Source organism: Sciurus vulgaris (assembly GCF_902686455.1).
Source record: "Sciurus vulgaris genome assembly, chromosome: 16".
NCBI lineage: Eukaryota > Metazoa > Chordata > Mammalia > Rodentia > Sciuridae > Sciurus > Sciurus vulgaris.
Genome location: NC_136477.1, coordinates 50,018,393 through 50,044,110, shown reverse-complemented (window position 1 = coordinate 50,044,110; position 25,718 = coordinate 50,018,393). Strand labels below are relative to the sequence as shown.

Sequence of the window (25,718 nt, the reverse complement as noted above, 5' to 3'; positions counted from 1 at the left end):
AATATTTGCTAAGTGCTAGGCCTGAAAATGAGGTCAACAAAAAGAAGCCATGTTCTCAGTCCTCACAGAGCTCATAAACGAGCAGGGCAGATAATTATTATTCAAGTTATCACAAAAACAAAAGCAGCATTTCTACCAACTGAGCTATCTCCCCAGCCCCAAAAGCAAAATTTCATCGATTACAAGTGCTGTGAAATAGATATGCATATGTTATAAAGGGCCAAATTGGAGGATTTGATCCAATTTTTCTGGGACTCTTTCTACTCCCAGAAGGCCTCCCTAAAGAAGTGATGTTGAACTGAGGTTACATTGAAGAGTAAGCATTGACTAGGTGAAGAAAAGAGGGCAAAGTGTTCCAAGCAGGAGAAATGGCATGTGCAAGGCGGAGAGTGCACTGGCTTGAGTTTATCTTTCTCCTAACACCTAGAGGAGCCAAGGAAGTCTTTAACAGAGAGAGAGCTGGAGGGTGAGGAGTGTTAACATGAGCTTCATCTTTAGAGAAGATTATGTTTCTGCTCACTGAAGTATGGAAAGCTGGCCTGGCCTGGCCTAGAGGCCAGTTATTCTCCTCATAGGCAGAGCCAACATGGTGCATGGGCCATGCGATGGCAACAGCCACCACCACTTGCCTCCACTCTGTCTTACAGCAAGGAGGGTGCAGCGTGATACCTCCTGTGACCTGTTGTTGAGACTGCCAGCAAGTTAGGGAGAATGTTTTGTCAAAGAGCTCTGCTTCTACACTGCCTAAAAAACTCACCGGTTATGACAGCCGGATTCTGGCAGAAGTAATCTGTGGCACCAACAGAAGTGGCAATGCTTCTTCAAAATGTAAATCAAGTATTGAGCTTGGGGATATAGGAAATGGGCTGAGCAGGGTGGCCTTACACAGGTAATCTAGAGCTGTCCAGAGGGAGTCCCTTCTGCACTGAGGCTGTGAAGCAAATGTATTCATTCTGCTTTCTTTTCTTTTTCTTTCTTTTTTTTTTTTTTTTTTTTTTTCAGTACTGGGGATTGAACCCAGGGCCTTGTGCTTGTGAGGCAAGCACTCTACCAACTGAGCTATATTCCCAGCTGTATTCTGCTTTCTAACTGCAGAAAATTTCTGCCTCAAAACATACCACTCTTGGCAGATCCAAAATGAGAGAGGCCCACACAGCCCAGGCCACCCATCACTGCTCTGACAACTCATTCTCTTGCTCACCCAACCCAGCCATATTGACTTCATGCTGTTCCACAAATATATTAGCATGCTGCTGCCTTTCAGCTTTTACAAAGCCTGTTCACTTTGTTAGAACATTCATCCCCTAGATGTCTACATGACTCACTCCCTTGCCTCCTTCAAGCCCTTGTTCCAATGTCTCCTTCCACATGAAGCTCTTCCTGTCCACCATATTTTAAATGGGTACCAGTCCCTCAATTGTACCCTGTTATTCCTGTTCTCTCTTACATTGATCTACATTTTTCTTTTTCTCTATCCCATTATTTATTTATTTATTACATTCATTGTTCATTGTCTTTCTTCTCCCATTAAAAAGGAAGCTCATGGAAAGGGTCTTTCCTTTTGTTTCTTCTTCTTCTTTTCTTTTCTTGGTCACTGATATATTCTAAAAATGCACTATGACACAGAGTAGGCACTCAATAAATAATTGTAGAGTTGAATTCAAATGCTGCATTTGGTCTCACCTACCTACCAATCCCTCTCTCCCCATACTTCTGGGCAGTAACAGGCTGCAGCATCAGAACTGGATTTCTCTGATAATGTTTGTGAGGTATGGGGACTAAAACGTGACTCACAGTACTGCATTAGGGATACAGTGTTTAGTCAAGTCAAGGGAAAGAATTTAGTACTCCCACAGCCCTGGGACCCAACTCTGTACTCAGGAATGAATGGGATGATGGTGGTTAAATCATATGGTCTCTCAGAGCCTTGGTTTTATCAATTAAAAAATGAGGATAATGTCTTTTTCTCATTGTGGCAGATAAAACATCTGTCAAGGATGAATCCCTAGCACTTGGCAGAGAGCCTGGTACAAGGAAGGTTGGTGAATTATCAGGAAAAAGTGAGATAATGTTTATAAACTTATATATACATAGAACACTTGGCCTGGTGCCTGTCATGAATCATACAGTCACATAATAAATGTTTTTTTGAGTACCCACTATGTGCCTATAAAAGTACAATAACTGGTGGTTGTTGAATGAACTACTCACATGTAGTCACCAGGGATGGTATGGGTAGTGATAAGACTTTCTACATAAGATAAGCTGAGCTTGAAAGGCAGCCCAACGAATGTGGATATCTCTCATGAACCAGTCAACCTCACCATTTGTGCAGAAACTGAGCAGGGCAGACCCACTATCTCCCCTTTCCATTGGCCTGGCCTCCAATAAGGCTCTGCTAGGTGCCCCAGTAGGGCAAAAGCAAGTTGCTATGCAGGTGAAGATGATTGATGTCTCAGAGTCTCCTTCCTAGCTGATGTTGCCCTGAGGCTACATATCCAAAACAAGCAGGTTTAAGCCCTATGCGCCTCCTCAGTGCAAGTTAGGAACTGGGGTCTAGAACTCCTGATGTATCTGCTCACCATTTTCCAGCTGCTTAAGCTTTAGGGGAGGAGGACTAGAAAGGCTTAGGTGCCAACATCTGTCTGCTCTTTCTGACATAATCCAACAGTATGTTCTCAATGAGCTGTAACACCCAGCTGTGTATAAAGGAGTGATAATGAAATGAAAATTAAACTACCTCTGAAGACTGGTGGTGATATTAATTAGTAGTAGAGATAGAAATAGCAGTTCACACATACAAAGCACCTATTATGTGCCATCAACGTGCAAAGTACTTTGTCAGCACTGTATTTCAAAACAACACTTTGAATTAGCCCCATGAACAGATGAAGAAATTGAGGTTCCGGGAGGTGTCCATGACTACTCAGCTAACAAGTGCTAGGAACAAAATTTGACCCACGCAGTTTGATTTTGGATGTCATCTGTGAAACCCATTTAAGATTGTTTGGCAAGGGGTTCTTTTAAACATCATGGTATATCCAACCATAAGGCCTGAACAGGGTGTTCAAACTCTTTAGACCTCTGGCTCCTTCTCTGTGACAACACCAACCCCTCAGTTCTGTTGGCAGATGATGATTTGATATATTCAAAGTCCTTAGACCCAGGATGGCATATGGTGAGAGCTGACAAGTATGAGTAATTACTCTTGATATGGTCAAATAGCCCGAGCTTGACTCTAGGCAGAATTCACTCGCGAATGTTTGATGTCTTTCACACTTTAACTAGGATTTGGGGCATCTATGTCAGGCTTATGTGGATAAAGGAACCTCACAATTTCTGGGAATACCTTTGGGTTTGTCACTTTGACTCTTTCCTAAGCCTGTGGGGTGTATGTGGAGTTGGACTATTGGAAGCTGAAGGCCTACTACAAATTGTGTCTTTGGGCTGGTAAATTTCGCACTTGAGTCCTCAGCGATGTCCCCTCAAAAGGAAAAAGAATCCTGGCTCCCACTTGCAGGGCTGCAGGGATGACTAGGGGACAAAATCCTGAGGGGCCCTGGACACAGGCCCAAGCCCACAGTAAACACTCAAAGGAGCTGCTTTTATAAGATAATTTGCTATTATTCTTAGAATCATTATCATTTGTAACAAAGATACTTAAATTCATAGGATTCGTCTTACACTTTGCTGGACAGGATATAGGGAGAGATTTTAAACCTAAATCACAACACCAAGGCACCTGCCCTCTTCCTCTGCTGCTCTTTCTCCACAACCACCTTTCAGACCCTGCTTCTGCCCAGGCAGGAGCCTCACTCCGCACAGCTGGGATTTCCCAAATGTGCCCCATGATACCCAAAACCCAGTCTGACGCTAAGAATGAAGGCTTTGTGCAGTTTCCCAGGAGCAAACCGAAGGGCTACACACTAGATCCTTACTGGAATCTAGGAGTGCATTTTCATGATGCAGAGAAAGAAAAAGAAGTGGCTTTAGGAAAAAAAAAAAAATCCTTATTGGGAAAAGTAGATGGGGCAATGGAGAGAAAAGTATCTAAAAGGTATGGATAGAAAAGTATTAAAAGGTAGAAGGAAAAAAATAATTCACTTTGACTGGTAGCAATGCCTCTGGCTGCCTTGGCTTTGCACCACCCCAGGTCATTTCAGAAGAACTGACCTGTAGAGTGGTCACCAAGTTTGGAACCATTGGTTAAGTACAAATAAATGAAATAAATAACTATATTGCAAATCATGATCTGATGCTATCACCTATATCTCAGACTTTATGGCCACAAGAACTAGAAATCATCAACAAGAGGTGAAGGTCAGATAGAATGTAGCTTTTATGCACCCCAACCCCCAATGTGGGGCGAGTATCTCCTAAGCAGCTGACTGACCTGAGACCTCTGGCTCACGTATGCATCGTAGCTGGACCCGTGGTACTTGGCCGTAATATCTGGGCTGTAGCCAGCATCACAAGGGCATGGTATATTCGAGCTCAGGGGATGTTTCTTAGGTCTATAAACCTGTGGGAGAAAGCTACAATGGTTAGGTGCAGGAGGGGAGGACACAGGGTGCACAGGGAAGGACTTAATGGAAAGCAAAGAAGGAGGCTCATCTTAACTTTCTATGGCCAAGTGGGTGGAAAACCCAGTATAGAAGATGCACAGCCCCAAAACAAAGAGGTCAGATGGAAGCGGTCCCCATCCAGGGGACAGCACTAGCGAGGCATGCCACTCTATGGAATGACCCCAATTCTGGCAGCAACTGAGACCTCCCTCTGCAAGGAGAGGGTACTCAGGCATGGCGGCAGTCTCTCTCTGTCTTTCCACAAGGCAGCCCCATGAGAATAGATTCCAGTTCAGGGCCAACGGATGCCTTTTCCTTCCTGAGGAGGGAAAGGTTTACCCCATTTAAGGGAAGGGGGCTTATTTCTTCAGGCTTCCCTTCCACTTACCCTATAAACTATGCTTAGCATATTAAGCATAGATTACCCTAGCAGGCAGGGAGCAGTCCCAGGGGCTGAAATTGATGTGGACATACTACATGGTAATCATTTGCCGTTTAGAAAGCACCAGTCACATGTGGCCCTAGCTAAGATGCAGCAGCCACATTATGAGGCCACAGACAATTCAGCTGAGTAGATTTCATGATGAAGTTGTAATCTGAGTGAATATCTTTAAGCATTGCTTTACAAATATGGAGGAGGAATAACATCTGTAGACTGTTTTAGGGATGATTTGCCAATCTGCATCAGGTACAACTGTTTCCATTTATGCCACTTCCAGAAAAACCCTCTGAGAAGCAAAGAACTTTCTGTACAAGTTAGGACTATATCTCTCTTTCCATACCCCTCAAAACAAATACAATGCTCTAGAGATGAGGAAACAGGATAATGGGGCAAAAAATAGCTAATTTTAAAAAGTAGGCCAAATAATGTCTCAGAGGTCTCTAAGCCTAGTCTAGCAGTACTAAGGGCTGGGAGATGTTCCCTGGCTGAAAGGTCCTGGGGAAATAAATAGTTGAAGAACAAAAGTTGTAAACATATAGAGAAGAGAACCTAAAGAACTGGATGAGGGGAGTTATTTATAGGGACCAGGAAGTGAGCAAGACAGAAAGTAATAGGTCTACTAGGAAAAAGGTGCCCAGAATTTAATTAGGAGTTTTTAGAATTTAACTACAAGTTGAAGTCCACTGGAAGGAAGAGAGCAGAGAGCTATTTCTGAGGAGATGATGATAATACAAAAGAAAGAAAAACAGCACTGGTTGCAAACCATACAAGCCCAGCCACATGCACATAAATACAGAAAAGCTGTAAAATGATATTCTAGCAACAATTTGGGCCATTTTGCTCCTACCTGGATTTAGCTGCTTGAGCCTGCAGGATGGGCATGGGAAATGAAGAGTGGCTAAACCCAGAGGAAGCACCCAAGGCCCCAAACCCAGCAAAACACACCTTTGGTGCCGGATGCCCCACCTGCTGCTTTAACTGATGCACTAGTCGGTCTTTCTCCCGCTTGAGAGCCATGACTTCCTCCTGCGTTTTTTTCTTTTTGGAGGCAGACAATTCCAGCAAGGCAATATTTGCATCTTTTTCACTGATCGCTGCAAGTAGTGCTTCCTGTCTGGTAAAATAAAGATTATTGTGATCATTTTTATATAGTGGACAAAAACTACCCAAATAATTGGCATTCCTAGTTGAAATGAGTCACAGACTATGACCACTACAGGAAGGAATTGCAAACACTGCTTAAAACAAGCTATCTCTTTAACTCTCACAATGGACAAAGTAGTTTGGGTCAGAGTCCCTGAAACCTGTGCACTGTGTCTTCTGACAGAGACATCTTTTGATGGCTTCATAGGAATGGCTACAAATTAGAAGTAGGAGGGGATCAATCTGAGCATTCATTTCTAAGATATTTCCCTCCCTCAGTGCATCCATCCACCTATCCATCCATTTGCCAAAGCTCTACATCTCCAAGATGACACAACAAAACTGCAGCAATTCAGTACCAACTATTACTCTTTTCAACAAGCGTTTCTTTTAAAGGCAGGCAGAGATTTTATTTCAGTCCCCTTTTGGTTTTCAATTTACTTAATGAATGTTATCCTTGTTCTCATCTCATAGGATTTTCCCTTTGTCACCCAACTCCTCATCTTCCAGGTTTTGGCCCAGACTTATGCCACCAGAGAGGCTCTCTCTTTTTCTGGCTGTTCATTCCAGCAGTGTCTCCCCACCTTCCAACTTGTGTCCAAGTCAGGGGTCTGTCACATGACTCCATTTATTATTTGTATATCTTTATTTTATTTATTTATTTTTATGTGGTGCTGAGGATCCTACCCAGAGCCTTACACATGCTAGGCAAGCACTCTATCACTGAGCTACAACCACAGCCCCAACTCCATTTTATTTTTTTTTTGTTTTATTTATTTATTTTTTACAGACTACATTTTGATTCATTGTACACAAATGGGGTACATCATTTCTTTTCTATGGTTGTACATGATGTAGATTTATACCATTCGTGTAACACATGCATAGGGTAATGATGTCTGTCCCTTTCCACCATTTTTCGCCCCTCTCTCTCATTTCCTTCTACATAATCTAAAGTTCCTCCATTCTTTTCTCATTCCCCATCCCCCCATCCCCATTTTATATCATCATCCACTGATCAGGGAAAACATTCAGACTTTGATTTTTGGGGATTGGCTTATTTTATCCACAGAACTCATTACCACTGAACAGGGTCTTAGATATGTGTTATTTATTTGCTTTCTAGACTTGTTCTGTGAAATTGAGAGCTCATCTATCTTGTGTACCACCAATTTTCCAGCTTCTAGAAGATGCCCTGAGAATATAGTGGGTGCTTAAAAATGTTGCTTTAAGGAATAGATAAGTTCACTTTCTATTTTTTTCCCCAAACTTTTTAACACATCACTGGCATACCTTTTATTTTTAAAGAATTTGAATGCTTTGCCTCCTCCTTCATCTATGATCATTGCCTACTCAGAAGTCTAAAGTCACTTCCTTCCATCTTTAGAGCCTAATTTTTGTGCTCACATTTGTCACAAATTTTAACCTTGATGGTCAGGGATAATTTTTGACTAGGAATGACTTCCTTGGGTGTGTTTCACTGAATCCTCCTCTGGTCTCAGTACTGTTCTCTTATGAAGCAGTCTAGAATCTGTAGGTGACCCCACAGCTCGAGGGAAGCCTCCACAATGGGTACTTCCCATGCATACAAGTTCCACTACTGAAACCTAGACATTATCCTGTTTTGCCTTTCTTTAATCTCCATCACCAGACCAGGCCCCCTCCAGATGTTTGGACAAGATGGTCATTAATTGGATCTCAGATTTTTCCCTTTTCAGTGAAAGGATTTACATGGATTTTTCTGGGCCCCCCTAATGCCAAGCAGTATGAGCTTCTGTCTGAGGCTCAGGCAAATGCATGAGCAGCAGAACATGTCAGGAAATATCCCCACTTTCTAGAAGAAAACCAGGGCAGCCTGGACTACCAGCAGGAGCATTAATATCCAGCTTTACAGGACCTGTTTCCTTCTGGATAACATCTTGAGACAACAGACATGCTTTCTGCTCATAGCCAGTGCATATTTAGATAGAAGGCCAAGCTCAAGAGGCTGTACCGACTTCAAATCAGGGGCAGCCCATTTGCTATCTGCTCTACACTTAGCTACAACACACAAGGTGACTGTAATATTTTACCCCCTCTGCCCCAGTGACATGTCTAAGTGAAGCTTTTGAAATGGAAACTACCTAAAGGAGCAATATTAGGAAAATTGGGAAATAGTGGTAAATTGTGTCACACACCTAAGATTGATTCTTTACACCTATATGCAGTCATCTTAAGTGGTGATTTAAAAAAATCTTAATGATATTTGAAAACATTTAGGTTTGCTGAGAAACTATTCTCCATGAAACTCTTATGTTTCTGCACATTGTACCAGCAAAGACATTATCCTCTTTTCTGACAGCCTTCTGAGGATATTTGTCTAAGGACTAGCCCTGAAAGGCAGAGATATCTTTCTTTGGAGCTAGGAGTAGATGTGCTTACTGCCCTGGATAAAAGTGTCTTCTTTTGGAACAAAGGGCAATCATGCTACTGCCAATATAAAATATTCAAGTTCTCTAAGCTCAGGGTTGCTCTCCTGTACTGCAATCAACTGCATATATGTGTTCATCTGATGCATCCCATTTGCCTCCCTGAGTCTTTGGAGCATCATCATCTTAGTAGTCATCATTTCAGGAAGGTAGAATGGATGAAGTTGTCTTTACTTTTCTTCTGCTTATATTTTTGTGCATTATTGCCGTCTCTCACAAAATATCCTAAGAGTAAACGTTTAAAAATTAGAAGTGAAGTTTTTAGTCACCAAGCAAACTGCAGACCCATGCTTCAAAAGATTAGCAAATGTGAAATTTGCTCATTTTTTCACCAGATTATTTATGTTCCGTCTCTCCTTCCCATTTGTTAAGCTCAAATAGGTGCCAATACACATATTCACATGCACATTACATCTGGTACAATCTACATAAACTTCCACTTGGAAAACTGCAGTAATCTCCTAGTTAGGTTCCCTATGTCTTCTTTTGGCCACTTAAACTTATTTTCCTCTTCTAAGTCAATCTTTAGCATCTGGCAGCTTTAATAACCACTAACTGTCATCATCAACCTAAAGAATGATCATTCTAAATTATCTGCTCCCTACAATTCTATAATTTAGGCTTTTAAACTTTAACACTTATTTTTCCCCAAAAATACTTCATAAAAAGTCCCAATAAATTAATTTTTAATTCTCAATTTACTGTTAGAAAAAAGCATAAACCAATTTCTAATTCTTTATAGACATATCACCAAATACACCTCTGAATCAAGTTATTCTTAATTATTGAACTTTAAAATACACTTAAATAATTTTTATGGCAGTACATTTATCCAAGCACAGTGGCACATGCCTATAATCCCAGAGACTTGGGAGGCTGAGGCAGGAGGATAGCAGGTTTAAGGACAACCTTAGTAAGACCCTATCTGAAAAAATAAAAAGAACGGGGATGTAACTCAGTGGTAAAGCACCCTTGGGCTCAATCTCCATTACCAAAAATAATAATGATAATGCATTTAAAGTCTCTTATTAACATTAATCTTCATATAAAATAATCCATTTTGTTCTTCATAACCTTTCTATATAGCATTTTTTTAGTTTTGTCTTTTTTAAACTTTGGGTTAACAAATTTGTTTTATAAATACTGGAATTATACAAAAATATAACTAAATAAAATTATTATAATGGAGAATCATATGTATTTTGAAACTTTCATTTACTTGTTGGCCATAAACTAATGATTTCTCCTGAAAAGGCCTTGACTGAGATCAACATTCAATAATTGGAGTCTGTTTGAATCAAGAGTAATTAGCAGAAGATAACAGTTATATAAAACTAGGGAAGTGTGAACATTTCACACTTTTGGATATGAGGAAAGGTTGCTGACTACAATAAGACTAACTTGACTGTCATCTATTTGTACAGGGGTGACAGGTTAAGTCAGCCCTTAGCCATAGGCTGACAGAGCCACTGGATTTGTTTTTATGCAACAAACCTTTTAAAATGAGTCAAAAACTCTCTATAAAGCTGAAGTACTATAGTTAATAATTTAAATCACAGTGAGCCTAATTCTGTGCAATTAAGGATTTTCATCAACCCTGATTTAAAGGTCAATATTTTTCGTGAGTGAGGAACACTGAACATCATTTTACAATGATTCACTTCATTTTACAGACTGTACATCAGATTCTACACTTTGACAATTCCCATGAGCCAATTTACTGATATATTGACACAGAATATCTAGTAACAAATACTTCACTGAAAATACATAAAGGCCTGTTTTGAGAAAATGAAAAATACTGGAACAGATTAGAAAACTTAAATGAAATATTCTTCTTTTGTTTTTCCATTGTGGGGAATTTTTGTCAGGCCATTAAAAATGAGAAAAGTGAAATATTTTCAGTTCATATAGTATTTTTTAAAAGATTCAAGTATATAAATTATACTAGTGACAAGACACTTGGATATGAATTGGAAAAACAAAGAAAGATTCTTATTATTTTCCCCAATAAATTACCTTCTAGATTTAAGACCAGATACCTTGTTTCAGAAACTGTTACTGTACCATCAAGCTGAAAAAAGTGCTACTAAGTCTGAAATCACTTGTTCATTCTCAGACAACATGAGAATTACATATAAATGCATCCTTAGACAGTGGGGCTAAGTATACATTGAAGGTTTGCAAAATTATCCTTTGGGCACTGCTATACTTCAGTGTACAATTACTAAGGTAATCTGTCTATGCCCCAAAATATAGCTTAACATATGAAAAGGAAGCCCAAATATGCTAGGAAGGAAGATAAGAAAATGCAAAGAGAAATAAATCTATAGTAGTCTGCTGAATGCCAAGTTAAGAAAGTGGATCATAGACAGCATTTTATCAAAGTGCAGCCTAAACAAACGTCAAAGGGAATAATTTCTTTAACAAATATGGGCAACAATGGAGGAAAAGAAGGGGGAATTCTGTGCCCTCTCATGCATTTAGTCAGGGTTAACAATGGATACAAATATGGATAAGAACACACTTAATAACCCTAAGCTGTCATTCAGTTTGTAGGAGGTAGTCAAGACACAGCTAATAAGATACCAAAAAAAAAAAAAAAAAAAAATGGTTTTAGTCACCCTGAAAAAAAATCCTCTAGGGACTAAAACAAAAGAGGACTGAAGGGCATCTCTTGCCAAGATAAATGCCTCCTTTTGTTGCTGTGGCTAACCCTCACAAAGAAAGCTCTAGGATCCGCTGATGGTGATACATTGCCATTACACTTATCACGGTCATTTTAAAAGTGAGATCTGTAAACATTTCTGTTTCACTCTCCATTGCTGTCTTACTATTAACACTGATTTGAACTCAGAGAGGGGATCTAAAATTAATTTTAGGAGTTGCAAATGAAGGGAGCCAATTAAGGTCTGTTATATATTGGACTGGAACAGAAGCATGAACTTTTTTTTTTTCTTGTGGGCTCTTGTTTTAGTTAGCTGACCCATCTTTAGGAACACATTCAATTACAAAAGCAGATGCTTGCAAAAAATGCCTTCTGTTAAGAAATGTTTGGATAATGACATATGAGGGTGAACCTACATTATGTATGGTGCTCAGCCCCAGGCAGTCATGTTCCAATCAGACTGTGGGAAAAAAAAAAATCCGCTCAATCAACTTTTTCCAGTTAATTACTGTTTTCTTTCCCTTGTGACCCTGAATCTTCAACCATAAGTTCAGTAGGAGGTGACTTAAGACAGACGGTGACGAAAGATCTTGTTCAAAACAGCCTCTCTCTCACCCCTGTGATCAGGGTTGGGGGAGCTTTGCTGTGATTACCCCCAGGAGATAGATTTTTATTTGTCTCAATTTTAAAGGTGTATTTTCAAATAGCATCTAGAGAAAGTAAAGGTTTTGATATCAATTAATATCAATTCTACCAGCACAATGATGTATGGTATAAGCAAAAGGGCCCACGAAGAAAGCAAAGCAGCTAGCATGAGGTGTGGCCCACAGGGTGAGATATCTTTGAAAAATCAGAAGTTTCAATAAGGATGAAGAACATACTAGATTCATGAAGTCCAGGCTTTGGCAGTCCAGACTCCTGAATGTGGTTTGCTTTTTTGTCGCCCTCCTAAAACTGACCTCAAAAAATAGTTTACTCCAATTACTGAGAATTTTGCCTTTGGAACCTAACAGTATATGATTGAAATTTCCTAAAATGGGGGCCAGAGAGAATTGGGGAAGTTCTTTGCTCTACACAGCAGCTTCTAACCAAATCTTAGCTTTATGCATGACTCAAGGATACCATCTGTGGGTTCTCCCAAGTGCTATTAGACCAGGAATATGGCTCTCAAGGGCCAGTTCCACATGTCCTGGGACACTGAGAGATGGCAACTGCCAGTACCACCTGGTAGCCTGCTATAAAGAGTGTTGGTAAGTATGCAGCCAACTGATTTCCCCACATATGAAAAAGGTTCACAGCCAGGGGAGGAGGTACACCAGGAAGAGCTACTGGCCCCATCCTAGACCACCCTCCCAATTCATATCTCTTTGAAGAATTGATGAAAAGGTAATGAAGGATAGGAGGGACCAGACCTTAGCTGTGGACATGTGTGAGATATGACTGATTATTGTTCACTAGATCTGAAAGGAAAGAGAAAAGAAAGCAGAGAGGGAGAGAGACTTCTTTTTAGTAACAGTTTATTATAATTTTTTTTTAACTTGCTCACACGAGAATAAAATACCACTCAAATCTTTCAGCCCCTGGGTTTGAATCTCAGTAATACTTTTTGCTTCTGTGATCCTGGGTAAGTTACTATCTCTAAAACTTAGGTTTTCTCATAAATGAACTAAGAAGAATAATAGTAACTCTCTCTCAGACTCTGTGAGAATTAAATGTGACAAGGCACATAAAGATTTTGTTCAGTATCTGACATGATCACACAATATATGTTGGCAATTACCTATTATTACATAATATGACGCCACCAAATGTAAAGATCTGAAAGTTTTGCATTATTTCATACTGGGCTGCTCTTTGTATTAAATATATCTAAACATGGTAATGAGTCTCTTACTTTCAAGACAAACTTTAAAAGAAACCTCTAAAATTGGTTTCTGTTAAGCTGCACATTTGACTTTCATGAGCTGACATCTGTTTCACAAACAGAGAGGAGAAAACCAATTTTAAGTGTGGAAAAGGGTCTGCTGACCATAGAAGAGTTGCATCCCAGAGAGCCAGGCCTGGTTTAGTCAATAACTATTCAATATCAGTTAAGTCAAAAGGCCACACAGAAGTGAACAGGATGTGAATTCACACTGTGTGAGAAATTGAGAAATGGAAACATTCTGAAAGCTAACCCTTTAAAAGTAAAGGTCAAGTGCACAATCTAACCAATGTTAAACAACTTCAAAAAATTCTTTTATTAAAAAAATCCTTTAAAAAAAATTTGGAAGACAGGGAGGGTAAGTAAATCTGGCTTTCACAACCCACTATGAGACCTTGTGTTAGGGTGTACTGTCAGACCATGATGTTTGGTCTTGCTATTTCCACTCAGTGATGAGATGGTTTCTCTGTTGACCATTTGACTTTGTCAAGGTGGCTGTCTATGTGAAATGCACCCAATTAGAGTCCCTGGGGGGCTATTAATGACTGATAATGAGAAAACCAAATACATGTAGGCTTCACTGTGGGGCAGAACCTTGCCCAGTGTCCACCTAAACTAAACCTATTGTTCATGGGTGATCCGTTACTGTCAGGAGACTTGTTCTATGGCATTCTATGGCATTAACTTTTTGATTGGAAAAAGAGCAGTTGGCAAGAATGGAGGAAGGAGGGACTGTACAGAGGGATAAGAGGGGTGGGAGAGGTGGGGGGGGGATAACAGAATTAATCAAAAACTATTACCCTAGGTAAATGTATGATTACAAAAATGGTATGCCTCTACTTCATGTACAAACAGAGAGACAAGATGTATCCCATTTGTTTACAATAAATATGAATAAAAAAAAAAAAAAAGAAAGAAAGAAATGAGCAGTTGCCAGAGAATAGATTACTGATTTCAAGTTTTAGCTCCCAGGGCATCTGATCAACTTTTTTTTTCTTATTGGTTAGTATGACATATTTGTGTATAGGCATGTAATGATTAGATAGTCTTTACACAGAGCAGCAAATTGCTCTCTTGTATTCTGAACTAGTATTTCCTTCTTAATTAAAATATTTTGTGTTAAATCAGTCCTCCCCTTGTTTATGTTTATATGGAACAAACTATTCCCATATGCTAAATTGTAATGAAAAACAAAGCAGATTGTCATGGCATTGCTGTGAGAGGGATATGTGCAAAAATGGACATATTTTAGCATGTTGTTAGTACAACACTTATAGAAAATTGAATTAAGGTTCTATGGAGCAGATCTCTGCAGATTCAAATATACAAAATTGAGTTTTCCAGAGGCAGCTCCTTTGAGGGAGTTTCTATTTATAAGGAGGAAAAAGATTAGTTGAGCTTCTACAAAGAGGAAGGAAATAGCAGTGAGCTCATCCCTGTGTGATGTGGGTGATGGTGGTGGCCAGGCAAAGAACAGGTCTCTTAGAGAGGCAGGAAGGCAAGATGGCCACAAGGGAGGAGGATGGAACAGATGCCCATCCGCTTAAGGGTGTTCTCTCTTGCAGAGCCTGCCAAAGAATTAGACATTAATTTAAGACAACCTGAAAAAGTTTTCCTTTGGGAAACTGATGCCTTTTAATGCCTTCTCAAAGATGTAATTCTTCAAGCTAAGTGTCTCAGCTACTTTGAGAAGTCTGGGTTTTAGGTCTGCCACCTCGTGGCCACTACAATAAATACTGCCATTTTCCTCTTTTTTTCCCCTCTGAAGTAGATAATCTGTATTTTTAAAAGGTACCAAAAGTAAACTTACCAAAAAAAAAAAAAAAAAAAAAAAAAAAAATTAGCCACAGTAGAGATTCACAACACAGAGGGACCTAGACCATTTGACATTCTAATCCTTCCACTGACATTTTTTATTCTTTGATGAAAAGTATAGATTCAAATGATCAAGTATCAAATCATCAATTTATTAATTTAGGATTGGGCCTTCTGAGCAGTCAGTAAAGAGGTGACAGGCATGCTCTAGGTATCTGATTACTGTATCCTTTTGTTGTTTTTAAAAGGAGGTCACTTATTGGATATGTGGTTTGTTTCAAATGAATGAAAGTCTTAGGCTTTCTGTCCTTGCCATGAATTGGTTAAGAGAACACCCAAAAGAAAGCAGACTATAAATCCAACAGGGGTTTTACACCTGAAAACTGCAGGGAAATACTTTTCTGGAAATAACTTAAAAGGTCAAATAACCAAGATTAGAAATATACACTTCAACATTGTGAGAGGAAGAAAGGAGACCAAATTTGTCACAGTTCTGACAGAACTGAAGAAAATGCTAAAATGCTCCTATGAAAATACAGTGAGCTCGAGTAGCACACACTCACTACCCATCAGCTGTAAGTGTTAACAGAGGAGAAGGCAAATGCACAAGGCCATTCTCCTAGCAAGTTTACACCAATGTATCATAGCCTTTACCTAAAAGGAGATGCAAGAACATGTTCAATGACCATAAGTTAATTTCAAAACCTCACATAAAGTACAAAACCATGTATCTACACACACACATGGCAGCTGAGCAATGGTTCAAAAGACATCCATGACAAAGAGTTGCAAAACCCAGTCAGTGAATCCAGAAACAATGAGAAATTCTATCTATTAGTTGTCTGAAATTTCTGGTTTCATGAATACAATATGTGGGACACAACTATTGTTCCTTCTCAGAGGGTGAGGGAATGCGAAACCAGATAGCGGATGCAGAAGGAGAGAGTCTGGTAAACTACCTGAAAGCACTCCACATCTGGAAAGAATCGTGAGGGAACCAGCCCAAGACACAATGGTATAGAAAGCAGTCTCAGATTTACAGTATGGGTGGCCTTGAGGCTCATGGAAGTGAAATTTCCACTCTGGGAGGAGTGATCACTGGAAGCAGGAACAATTTTGACATGAAATTATGAAGTCCAACCTGAAGCAACTTGAACATGCTGGTCTGGAGTAGGTGTTCACTGGTCATATAAGCAAGACTATAACAGGCAGATGATCAGAGCCCAGTTATTCTATTATTTCAACTCATTTGGCATGTTTACTAAGTGCCCACTGTATACCAAGTACCAGGGATGAATGCATAAACAAAATGGACACTATCAATGGTTCTGTGGAACTAATTACATAGCAGACCCCAGAGACAATTCACATAGTCATGAAACAAACTGATGATGTAATGACATAACAAAACATAAAGAAATACCTTTCTATAACTATCAGGAGCAAATGCCAGATCATAGGGAAAATCACGCAAAGAAGGTACCCATGAATTCTGTTTACCAATCCAAAGGCTGGGTGTAAGTAACCATATGGCATTACACCTACATGTGCCAAGTGCTGGCATAATCAACTACAAAACTTTCTACCACTTACTTCATCATGAATGTGTAGTACAATCCAGTCTCAAAAATGAATAGGTGTGGTGGTGCATGCATGTAATCCCAACAACTTGGGAGGCTGAGGAAGGAGGATAGAAAATTCAAGGCCAGTCTTGGCAATTTAGGGAGACCTTCAGAAACTTAAGAAGACCCTGTCTCAAAATAAAAAAGGACTCGGGATGTAGCTCAGTGATAAAACACCCCTACGTTCAATCCTCAATACTGCAAATAAATATAAAAAACAAGAAAATAGAGAAATGAAGCCTCATATTCATAGCTGGTGGAGTAAATCATATGACACTCACTTTTTTGGGGGTCAGAAATAATTGAATAGTGACGATTTTATAATCTTCAATCTAAGAGTGTTTTTTTTTTTTTTTTCCAAAATGTAAGCGGCTTTATGGCTTTCTTTGTTCTTTTACTTGTTAATAACACATGTCTACAGACAATTTTAATTCTTTATCACTTTATACCTTTAAAGACTTAAACAGGTTGTGGCAATTCCCTCTCCACAATATCCAATTATTATTCCACATGCACCAAAGATTGACCACCAGTGGCAAATAACTCAGTGTGCAGGGTGACTGTTACAGGAACTGGAGGTAGGAGGAGGGGACTAGAAGCCCAGAAAGGTGACAGAACCCATCACAAAGGTCCCTAAACCTAAAAAACCATTTAATGAGAAAACATCCTGGTGACCAGACTCCAACCTGATACTGATTACCACTCCCTGAGATACTGAATGGTTGACTGATTGCTTTGAGACCAAATCATCTATCTTCCTAGAAGACTTGAGGCTGCCTAGCTCCACTGAACGGCATCCAAGGATCCCCATTTAGATTTGAACTTCAAGTGCCACAGGACAAAAGGCAGAAGGCAAAGAAGAAAGAGGTTGCAGAACATTAAAGGGTCTCTTCAAAGTCCAGTGGAAGAGAGGTTCAATAAATAGCACCCTGAAGGATAACCGCAAACGTATAGGTAGTATCTTAAAAAACTAGCAGTACAATATTGTCAACCAGGGATTTAATGTCTCCTCTTATCCAGAGACAATTGACTATGAACAGAGTACTGTGCTAGATACTAAGAGGAATCAGCAATGGACAAGGCTTGCAAATTATTCTGGTGAAGAAAGCAAAAGCATATGAAAACAAATCGTAAAACCAAAAAATAAATAATGACTAATTAGTGACTCCATTGTTAAGGTAGAAGATAAGCAATTGCTAATAATACTGTTTTCAAGTCTATAATGTGCCAGGGAAAAATAAAGCACATTGTTTTTGTTCAGTCCTCTCAAAATGGCCTTTGAAGAGAAAGTTAATGTCATCATTATAAAATTGAGTAAGCTACAAAATTGCAGTAGCTTGCCCAAGGTCACACTGCTTTTATGGGTAGAAATACAATTTGAATCCTGAGTCTGAACTCTTGGCTGTTTCTTAAAATTCTTGGTTGCAATACGGAAGAAGAGTCCCTTTGGTCTGGTAGGACAGGGCCAAGGTTCACAGAGGGTAAAAGGTATAGCTGGGTGTGAAGGTAGGCAGGAATTGTAGGGGCTCAAGAAGGAAAAGGGAGACTTCCACAAGAGGGTAAGTGTCTGAGGCAAAAGCTCGAGGATTCAATCACTTAAATTGTTTTCTCTCTTGCTTATTTACAACCTATTTTCAGTGTATGACTTTCAGGGATATTGGATTACCACTGAGGAAAAAGTGTGATCAAAATAGGTGATTTCTATGTGCCAATTCAAAGACTGTGATTAGTTCACACAGATGTTTTCATGCACGAATGCATACACACAGGCCACACATATGTAGGATACAGGTCACATATTGTGGGAGTGAGATTGTCAATATAATTTTTGGGGAAGGACAATGTTCAATTTTGAAATTTAGTAATGTCCTTTCTACTTTTTCATATTAAGATGCTCTTTTCTTAAGTGATGTCAATAGTAATTAACATTTAAATAGTCTGATTTAATTTAATATCACACATTGTTTTCAAAAACATTTTTTAATATTACTGGTCCATGACATCCAATGTCTAGAAAGCACTTATGTGATTCCGAATACTGTCATAATTCGGGGTGTGTTTGAAAAAAACTATTTGGTCCTTCTTGTATGCTGCCATAGATTAGGGGCTTATCTTTCCTTTTGAAAAAGTGCTTGGCAGTCCCTAAATTGCTGAGGCTTCCAAGCTGGTTGTATTAGAATTATCATGGTGAGCTGAATTGCTTTTACTAAGTGACCATACTTTGATAACACCTGCTTCAGAGATGGTGGTCCTTAGGATATAGGTACAGAATAATCTCTTATATCACAAAAGGGTCCCTATAAGCATAGTTCTACGTCCTTTTGGGGCCCTCAGTGACCAGAGGAGGAGGGAAAAGCTGTTAGTCACTGTCAATCCTTAGGAAAATCATATCTAAAGTTGGCCAGAGGGTCCAGTGTGAACATGACAAACTCTGCCACTCCTTCTATTGTTCCTTTTGTTGGATTTTTAATGCAATGGGTGTATTGATGAACTTAGAAATGTGGGAATAACCAGCATCACAGAAAACTTGAAGCCATGATGGTTATCCCTTCACCTATCTACTGGAGTGAATCTCAGGGAGGCTTGCTCTAGGGGTATCCTTAGATCTGAACTAGGACTGAGGATGGCAGTCACAAGTAGGTAAGGATGACACCAATTAGTTAAAGGAGGAGGTGTGGCTGAGTCAGAACCATCAAACAATTGGCTTGGGCTTTCACACTACCATAGCTGAAGGTACTGGTATGAGGAACAGAAGGCCATGTTGAAAATTCCCAGAGAAAGAATTCTAGCAAAGGATGCATGGTGCCACTCAACACATATTTTGGTTAAGTTTCTTTGGACTAAAGGAATAAAAACCTGATTTCAGATAATTTAATGAAGTAAGAAAGTATTAGAGGGATACTAGGATAGATCAAGGAAAAGAAAAAAGCTAAGAAGTGAGCTTTAGGAAAGTCAGTGAGAAAGTCATTCTAGGATCTTTGGTAAGAGGAAATCCCAAATCTTTATTGGCAAGACCTACTTACTAAACTCTGCTACAATCTCCAAGCTGAATGGAAAAAGAACAATGTTTGACCTCTCCGGAAAGAAAATCAATTGGCCCAATTCAGGTGAACTGGCTGTGGTCTGGGTCCCCATCACCAGGTATCCACTTGAAATAATAGGATCACACCAAAACAAAAGGTGATAACTCTGAGTTATGGGCCATCCAAATTATCAATTACCACAGGGTTCTTATAGCCCACAGGGTTGGTCTGTTTCTGCTGGAGCTGGCTGCTGCTAGCTAGTAAGGGTCAATTATGGGCATTTCCTTCTAATTCCAAAGGTCAGCATGTACCTTGGTCACCGTAGGGGTATTTACACTGTGGAAATTGGTAATCACTACCAATCATAGGTCCCCACACTCCACTAACCTGGTTTACCTGGTTTATCAGCACTTGTTGACCCATTTCTAAATAATTGACCAGTCTTGCCAACACTGCAAAACACTCAAGGAACATGTTATAGATCCCACATTAGGAAATACATAGTGAACACACACCAGTATATTTTCTGTGTCAAACACTACCCCAAGTTCTTTCTGTATATTAACCCATTCAATCTGAACAATAGTCTAGGGAGGTGGGCATTGTAATGTCTCCATTTGACAGGCAAAGAAACAAAGGCAGAGAATAGTGAATTAACTTGCTCAAGTTAGCATGTCTACTAAGGTACAAAGTGTAAATCTGAAACCAGGTAGTCCACAAATTTATAAGAGCCACCCCCCCCCAAAAAAAAAAAAAAAAAAAAAAAAACAGATCATGTCTACCTATTGTTTTGAGTTGTCATACACTTTGCTTGACATAGAAAAAGCACAACACATTCCTTTTGAACCCAGTAAGTACTTGGCTAAGGCCCAATAAAAGAATCACAGTCATGTTTCTGCCATCAGTGAGAGGAGTCCAGCACAACTCTACCACTGCTGCTTAGATGTTTATTCTTCCATTACTTGGGATGCCCAAGGACCAAAGCCAAATCTAAAAGTTGCTAACTAAATTCACAGAAAAGAGAGATTTAAAACATACAGTGCCAGAACTCCCCAAGTGACTGACAGCAGCATTTCAGGACTTGGTGGGCAGAGCATATTGCATGGGTGATCCTGAATGGGCTGTCTCAATACCAATGAGTAAAGGGAGAGAAATCTGAACCTTTGACCTCCTTCCCCTACCAGTACTAACAAGTCATCGGCATGGAAAATAGAAAGCAGGAACATAACAGACACTCATCTTGAATAAGTCATTTAATTTTATATATCTTAGCTGAGGGGTCTGTGAAATAAAACTGATGTTACCTATCACCAAGGTCACATGAGATGACTCACAGGAAGGCATGTAGGTAAACTGCAAAATCCCACATGCTTGGTGGATGTTACTGTTGGTATTCCTGCCCATATAGCTGTGGCCTCAAAAATCCAAACAGGGATGATACTGTTTGATTTATCTCAAACAAAGGTGGTTGGGACATACTACACAGTAGGCACTACTTCCATTGATTAAGCCAAAGTAAAATCATCAGTGCAAATGACTTAAAAGACATTTCAACTGGAAAATACAAATTCATGAAGGGAAAATGACCACCTGGAGGAAACACAAAACAATGTTCCTTTTCTAGTGATTCTGGGCCATCAGAATGTGATCATAATCCATTGATAGAAAGCCAATAACTATTTCTAAATAGGCTTGAAAATGATTGATTTTTAAAATTTACCAAACATGTAATCATTGAACGGAATTCTATAGATCTGGGCTCAAATCCTGGATGTTTACCACTATCATTTATATGATTTTGGGAAAGTTAATAAACTCTATGAATCTCAGTTGCTTCATCTGTAAAAGCTGAGCAAATTTAATTGGAAAACCTGAAATCCAAAATGCTCCAGAATATGAAACCGTTTTGAACACCAACAAGACACCATTAGGTGGAAAATTCCATACCACAAAATTTTGCACAAAATTACTAAAAATATTACATAAAATTACCTTTTGGCTATGTGGATAATGTATAGTTTATGAAACAAATGAATCTCATTTTTTGATAGGTCCCATCCTCAAGGTATCTCATTATGTATATGCAAGCATTCCAAAATTTGGATAAGAGTCAATCAACCTATACCTACTCTTATGGATTATTATGTGGGATAAAATATGTAAATCATCTAGCACATTTAATTGGGTTTGTTACAAGCACTTATTTCTATTATAAAAACAAACTATAGTATCATTACCATTTTAATTCATGTGCTTTATTAATTTGCTGTTATCAGTCTCTAGAAACCCAAAGCAATGCCCTTTTTAAAAATGTTTTTATTTTATTTGTTCTAATTAGTTGTATCAATGCCATTTTTAAAAAGGGGGACGTTGAGTAACAATATTTTCAGTACTTTTATCTACAAGTTTAGTATATTCCTAGTGCTTACAACAGTATCACGATTATATTTCCATACATTCAAATATAAGCTGGAGAAGGGAAATTAATTTTTCTGACAAACATAAAAAGAAGAACTGCATTATAAAATTGATAGTGTATCCAAGATATTATCTCCACTATGGACTCTGGCTTTCCTTTTTAGCAGGACTTTTTGAATAACTAAACTCAAGGATCTTCACAGCCAAAGTTTTCTGCAAAGGTTTAGAGTAGTAAAATGTCATTAAGAATATGAATTTAATTGGTTGAGAAAAAAAGAAACCTACACCGCTGTGACATTTACCCATGTTTACATAAAGAATTTTAAAATCTCCTAAAATTAAAACAGAAGAAAATATCAACAGAGTGTTATAGTCAAGTAAGTAAAGGTTCCATCAATTTATTTATAGTTTCTTTTAGAATTGCAAAGAGACACAGGCACTAAATATCTTTCTTTGTTCAATTAGAGAAGTCTGAAATTCTTAGGATTTTCCATCCCAAACAAATAAAAAAAAAAAAAAAAAAGCCATGACAATTCTGTGCTCAAACTGAATTTGGTTTCTAGCTTAAAAAAAATAATAAAATATCTCTAACCCTTGAGTTATAATTATATAATGAAATGACTTATTTTTTAAAATTTTTAAAAATTTTACTTGTTCTAATTAGTTGTTCATGATAGAATGCATTTATACATTTTGATAGAAATTGTATAAATCTTTGTCTTTTACTATTACATTCTTAAGTGAGAGCTGCATTCCTTACTTGACCAAAAGTAGGAAGCAAGAGGAGACAAAGTAATTGACCCAATAGGAAGATAAAACAATCTCCATTTTGATGTGTTTTAGAGACTAATTACAAACAAAATATATATAGTTTTAGTGATTGGTTAGTTACTTTTTTTCATCTGTCATTTCCTCAAAGATCCATCTGTACATCTTTTATTTATCTCCCCATAAAGATGACTTATAATTCACTTCTTCCAAATTTGAAATGCCATTCTGACTGTTAATATGGGAAGCCTAGAAGCAGTCCCTGTAAATGGTGCTTTTAGCTGCCCACTTAATCTTGCTTAAATTACTAGCATTCATGATGTGGAATGATGGAGAGGCACAGGTTGAGAAACCACCAGAATGGCAATTGCAGGCGATGAGGTTAATAAAGATTATTGTCAGGAACTCTGATGATATTCCAAATGGTGGGAACCAACAAGTCACAAATTAAGAGCACTTGCTAACTAGAAGCAAGGTGACAGCCAGCTACAGTAGTTAAGACGTTATTGCTTCTGTAAACGCTAAACTCAAGTATAAAATAGACATGTAATCTTCAACTCCCCAAACACCCCAATTTGGCCACTAAAGATGCTGTTTTACATTTCCAAACATTTTCCCCTGTCACTACTTTTTCTACTTCAGTTCTCAGGTTGTAAGTATTTGTTGCTTGCAAAGCAGCCCCCTTTGAACACTGAATCATGGGAGGCATTTGTAACTAACTGCCAACGCCGCCTGCCAAACAAAAACTCCCTGCTGGTGACATGACCACCTAGTGACCTCTAAAAATGTTGTAACAATGTGAAAAATAGCTCCCTCTTGTAGGAAACAGCAATTTTTTAAATTAAACGTACATCGAACGTTCGCTTATATACAGATAAATGGTGTTCAGAGTCACCTTCTCTGTTTCCAATTTCAATCTTTTGAAACCCAGCCCAAACCTAAATAAATAAACGTTGATACTAAGAAGAAACTAAGAGCTCAAGAGCCTTGTGATTTCGCAAACAGCTTTTTTCCATTTTCGAAAATCTAAACTCAGGGCCAGGTAATGAGAAGGAACAGGCTTGGCAGTCCCTCTGTGGTTCTAAGCTGAAAAATACGTCAGGCAGCAATAAGTGGCTATAATTTGGCAGACTTAATGTCTTTAAAAGTTTGCAGCTTGCTAGAGAAAAAAAAAATTTTTTTAAACAGTTATAACATTTACAAATTGAAATACAATCACTAATCTAAAAAGCCACCCTGGCATAATTTCATTATCCTCAGACTTTTAAACATACTTTTAACATCTTTAAGTGGTTTTTGTACGTAGAAGGGCACTGATAATTACTAAAACCGGGTGCACCAGGAGGCTCTTTGATGCTAACATGATCGTAGGTGACTGGTAATATTGGTGCATTCTGTTTATATGGCTGACATCAACATATTCAAAGCTAGATTCACTTTAAAAGGTGCAATAGCTTCCCACATGTGCCGTGTGAGACCAGAAAAAGGAAATTGGGACATGACAGTAAGTATTTTTGAGGCTGTGGATTGCTGTTTTTTCCGTTAGTTTATCTTTCTAAAATTTCAAAATTAAAAGTCTCAGAGTAACAGAGGTATGACATGTCAAAAGGCTGTTTTGACTCTAATGTATCTCTTGTTCATACCTGACATCTTCTGATGATTATTTCCAACACTGGACCAAGTTACAAAAAATCAAATCCACTTGGAAACAAAGTGGCACCAGCAACTGTTTGTTTCCAAGCCGTGAAGCACCTGGAATACTACTCCTGTTGGAAAGGGTGTCAGTCCTTTATACCTCTGCATCTTTCTCATTTCCTATTCCCTTCATGCCCCTACCAAGCAAATAAAATACCAAGTGTTTCCTCCCTCAAAGAGGAACAAAGGGAATATATATTCTCTTAACTGATTTTAAAAAATAATAAGATCCAAAGGAAAAAGAAAAAAGAAAAATGTACCCCCAAATCCATAATTAAAATATGCTTCTACCTTTTCAAATTTAGCTTAAATCAATTTTATTAATATGCTGACATACCAAATTCAATACACTGTTGGTGAGAGTACTCCACACAGAACTAATGACATCTCTTGTACCTTAAATGTATTGTTATAATCCAAAAAGAGCATCCTCCTAGTGTGTAGGTATAGTGAATTGCTGCCATTTAAGCCAAGGAGTTTCTTCTTATTTTGTGATAGATCCTCAGCTTGAAATAGCAATTCTATAATATGTAAATTGTTCTGGAGGACTTAATATCTACAAATTAGCAGCATGGTAGCAATAAGTATAATGCAAACTTGTGGTTTTAAGGAAATCCAAGAGGTAGTAGAGAACCTATTTCCTAGACTAATACCTCTATCTCAAAATTTGAGGTGAGGAGGTTCATAATGGTGATAAAATTTGATCAGTATTAAATCCAAATTCAAGTAGTAAAGAAATCATCATAATAAAATCATACTAGGAGGACCTAGTATTTGCCAGTTCTAGGTATGTTCATCCAACAAAGATGACAGCATTGAAAGGTTCAGTTTAATAACAAAGTTTCTTGCTTTCTTTGTTTATGAATTTAGTCTAGTAATTTATCTCATAGGGTTGCTATGGAAAATCAATGAGATAGGGCATACAAAGGACTTCACACAGTCCCTGGTACATGACAAGCACTCATTAAATGAATGGAGAAGGAAGTGGAGGAGCTATAGACCTATAAATACTAACCATTTTTAACATTATAATATTCTAGGCTATTGTCTGTTATATAACTATAAGTAATTTATCAGATAGTTTTGCAGTTTAGTAATCACAATTCTTTGCCTTAATGATAATATCTTTAATATTTCACTATAATAACCTTTAAAAGGTCATTTTAT

General features: G+C 38.4%; 1 protein-coding gene across 9 annotated transcripts in view; it reads right to left on the bottom strand.

Annotated features, from left to right (window-relative positions):
- The window catches only part of ERC2 (ELKS/RAB6-interacting/CAST family member 2), a 1,069,021-nt gene that overhangs the window by 215,888 nt on the left and 827,415 nt on the right, over positions 1-25,718 (bottom strand). For 4 of the 9 annotated variants that reach the window (XM_079116395.1, XM_079116396.1, XM_079116397.1 and 1 more), the window contains 2 exons: positions 5,974-6,121; positions 4,394-4,522 (listed from right to left, as the gene is read on the bottom strand). In XM_079116395.1, coding sequence (XP_078972521.1) covers positions 4,394-4,522; positions 5,974-6,121 — 277 coding nt within the window. Of the gene's footprint in view, positions 1-4,393; positions 4,523-5,952; positions 6,122-25,718 lie in introns of all 9 variants that reach the window. The other 5 variants (XM_079116399.1, XM_079116401.1, XM_079116402.1 and 2 more) reach the window with 2 other exon arrangements.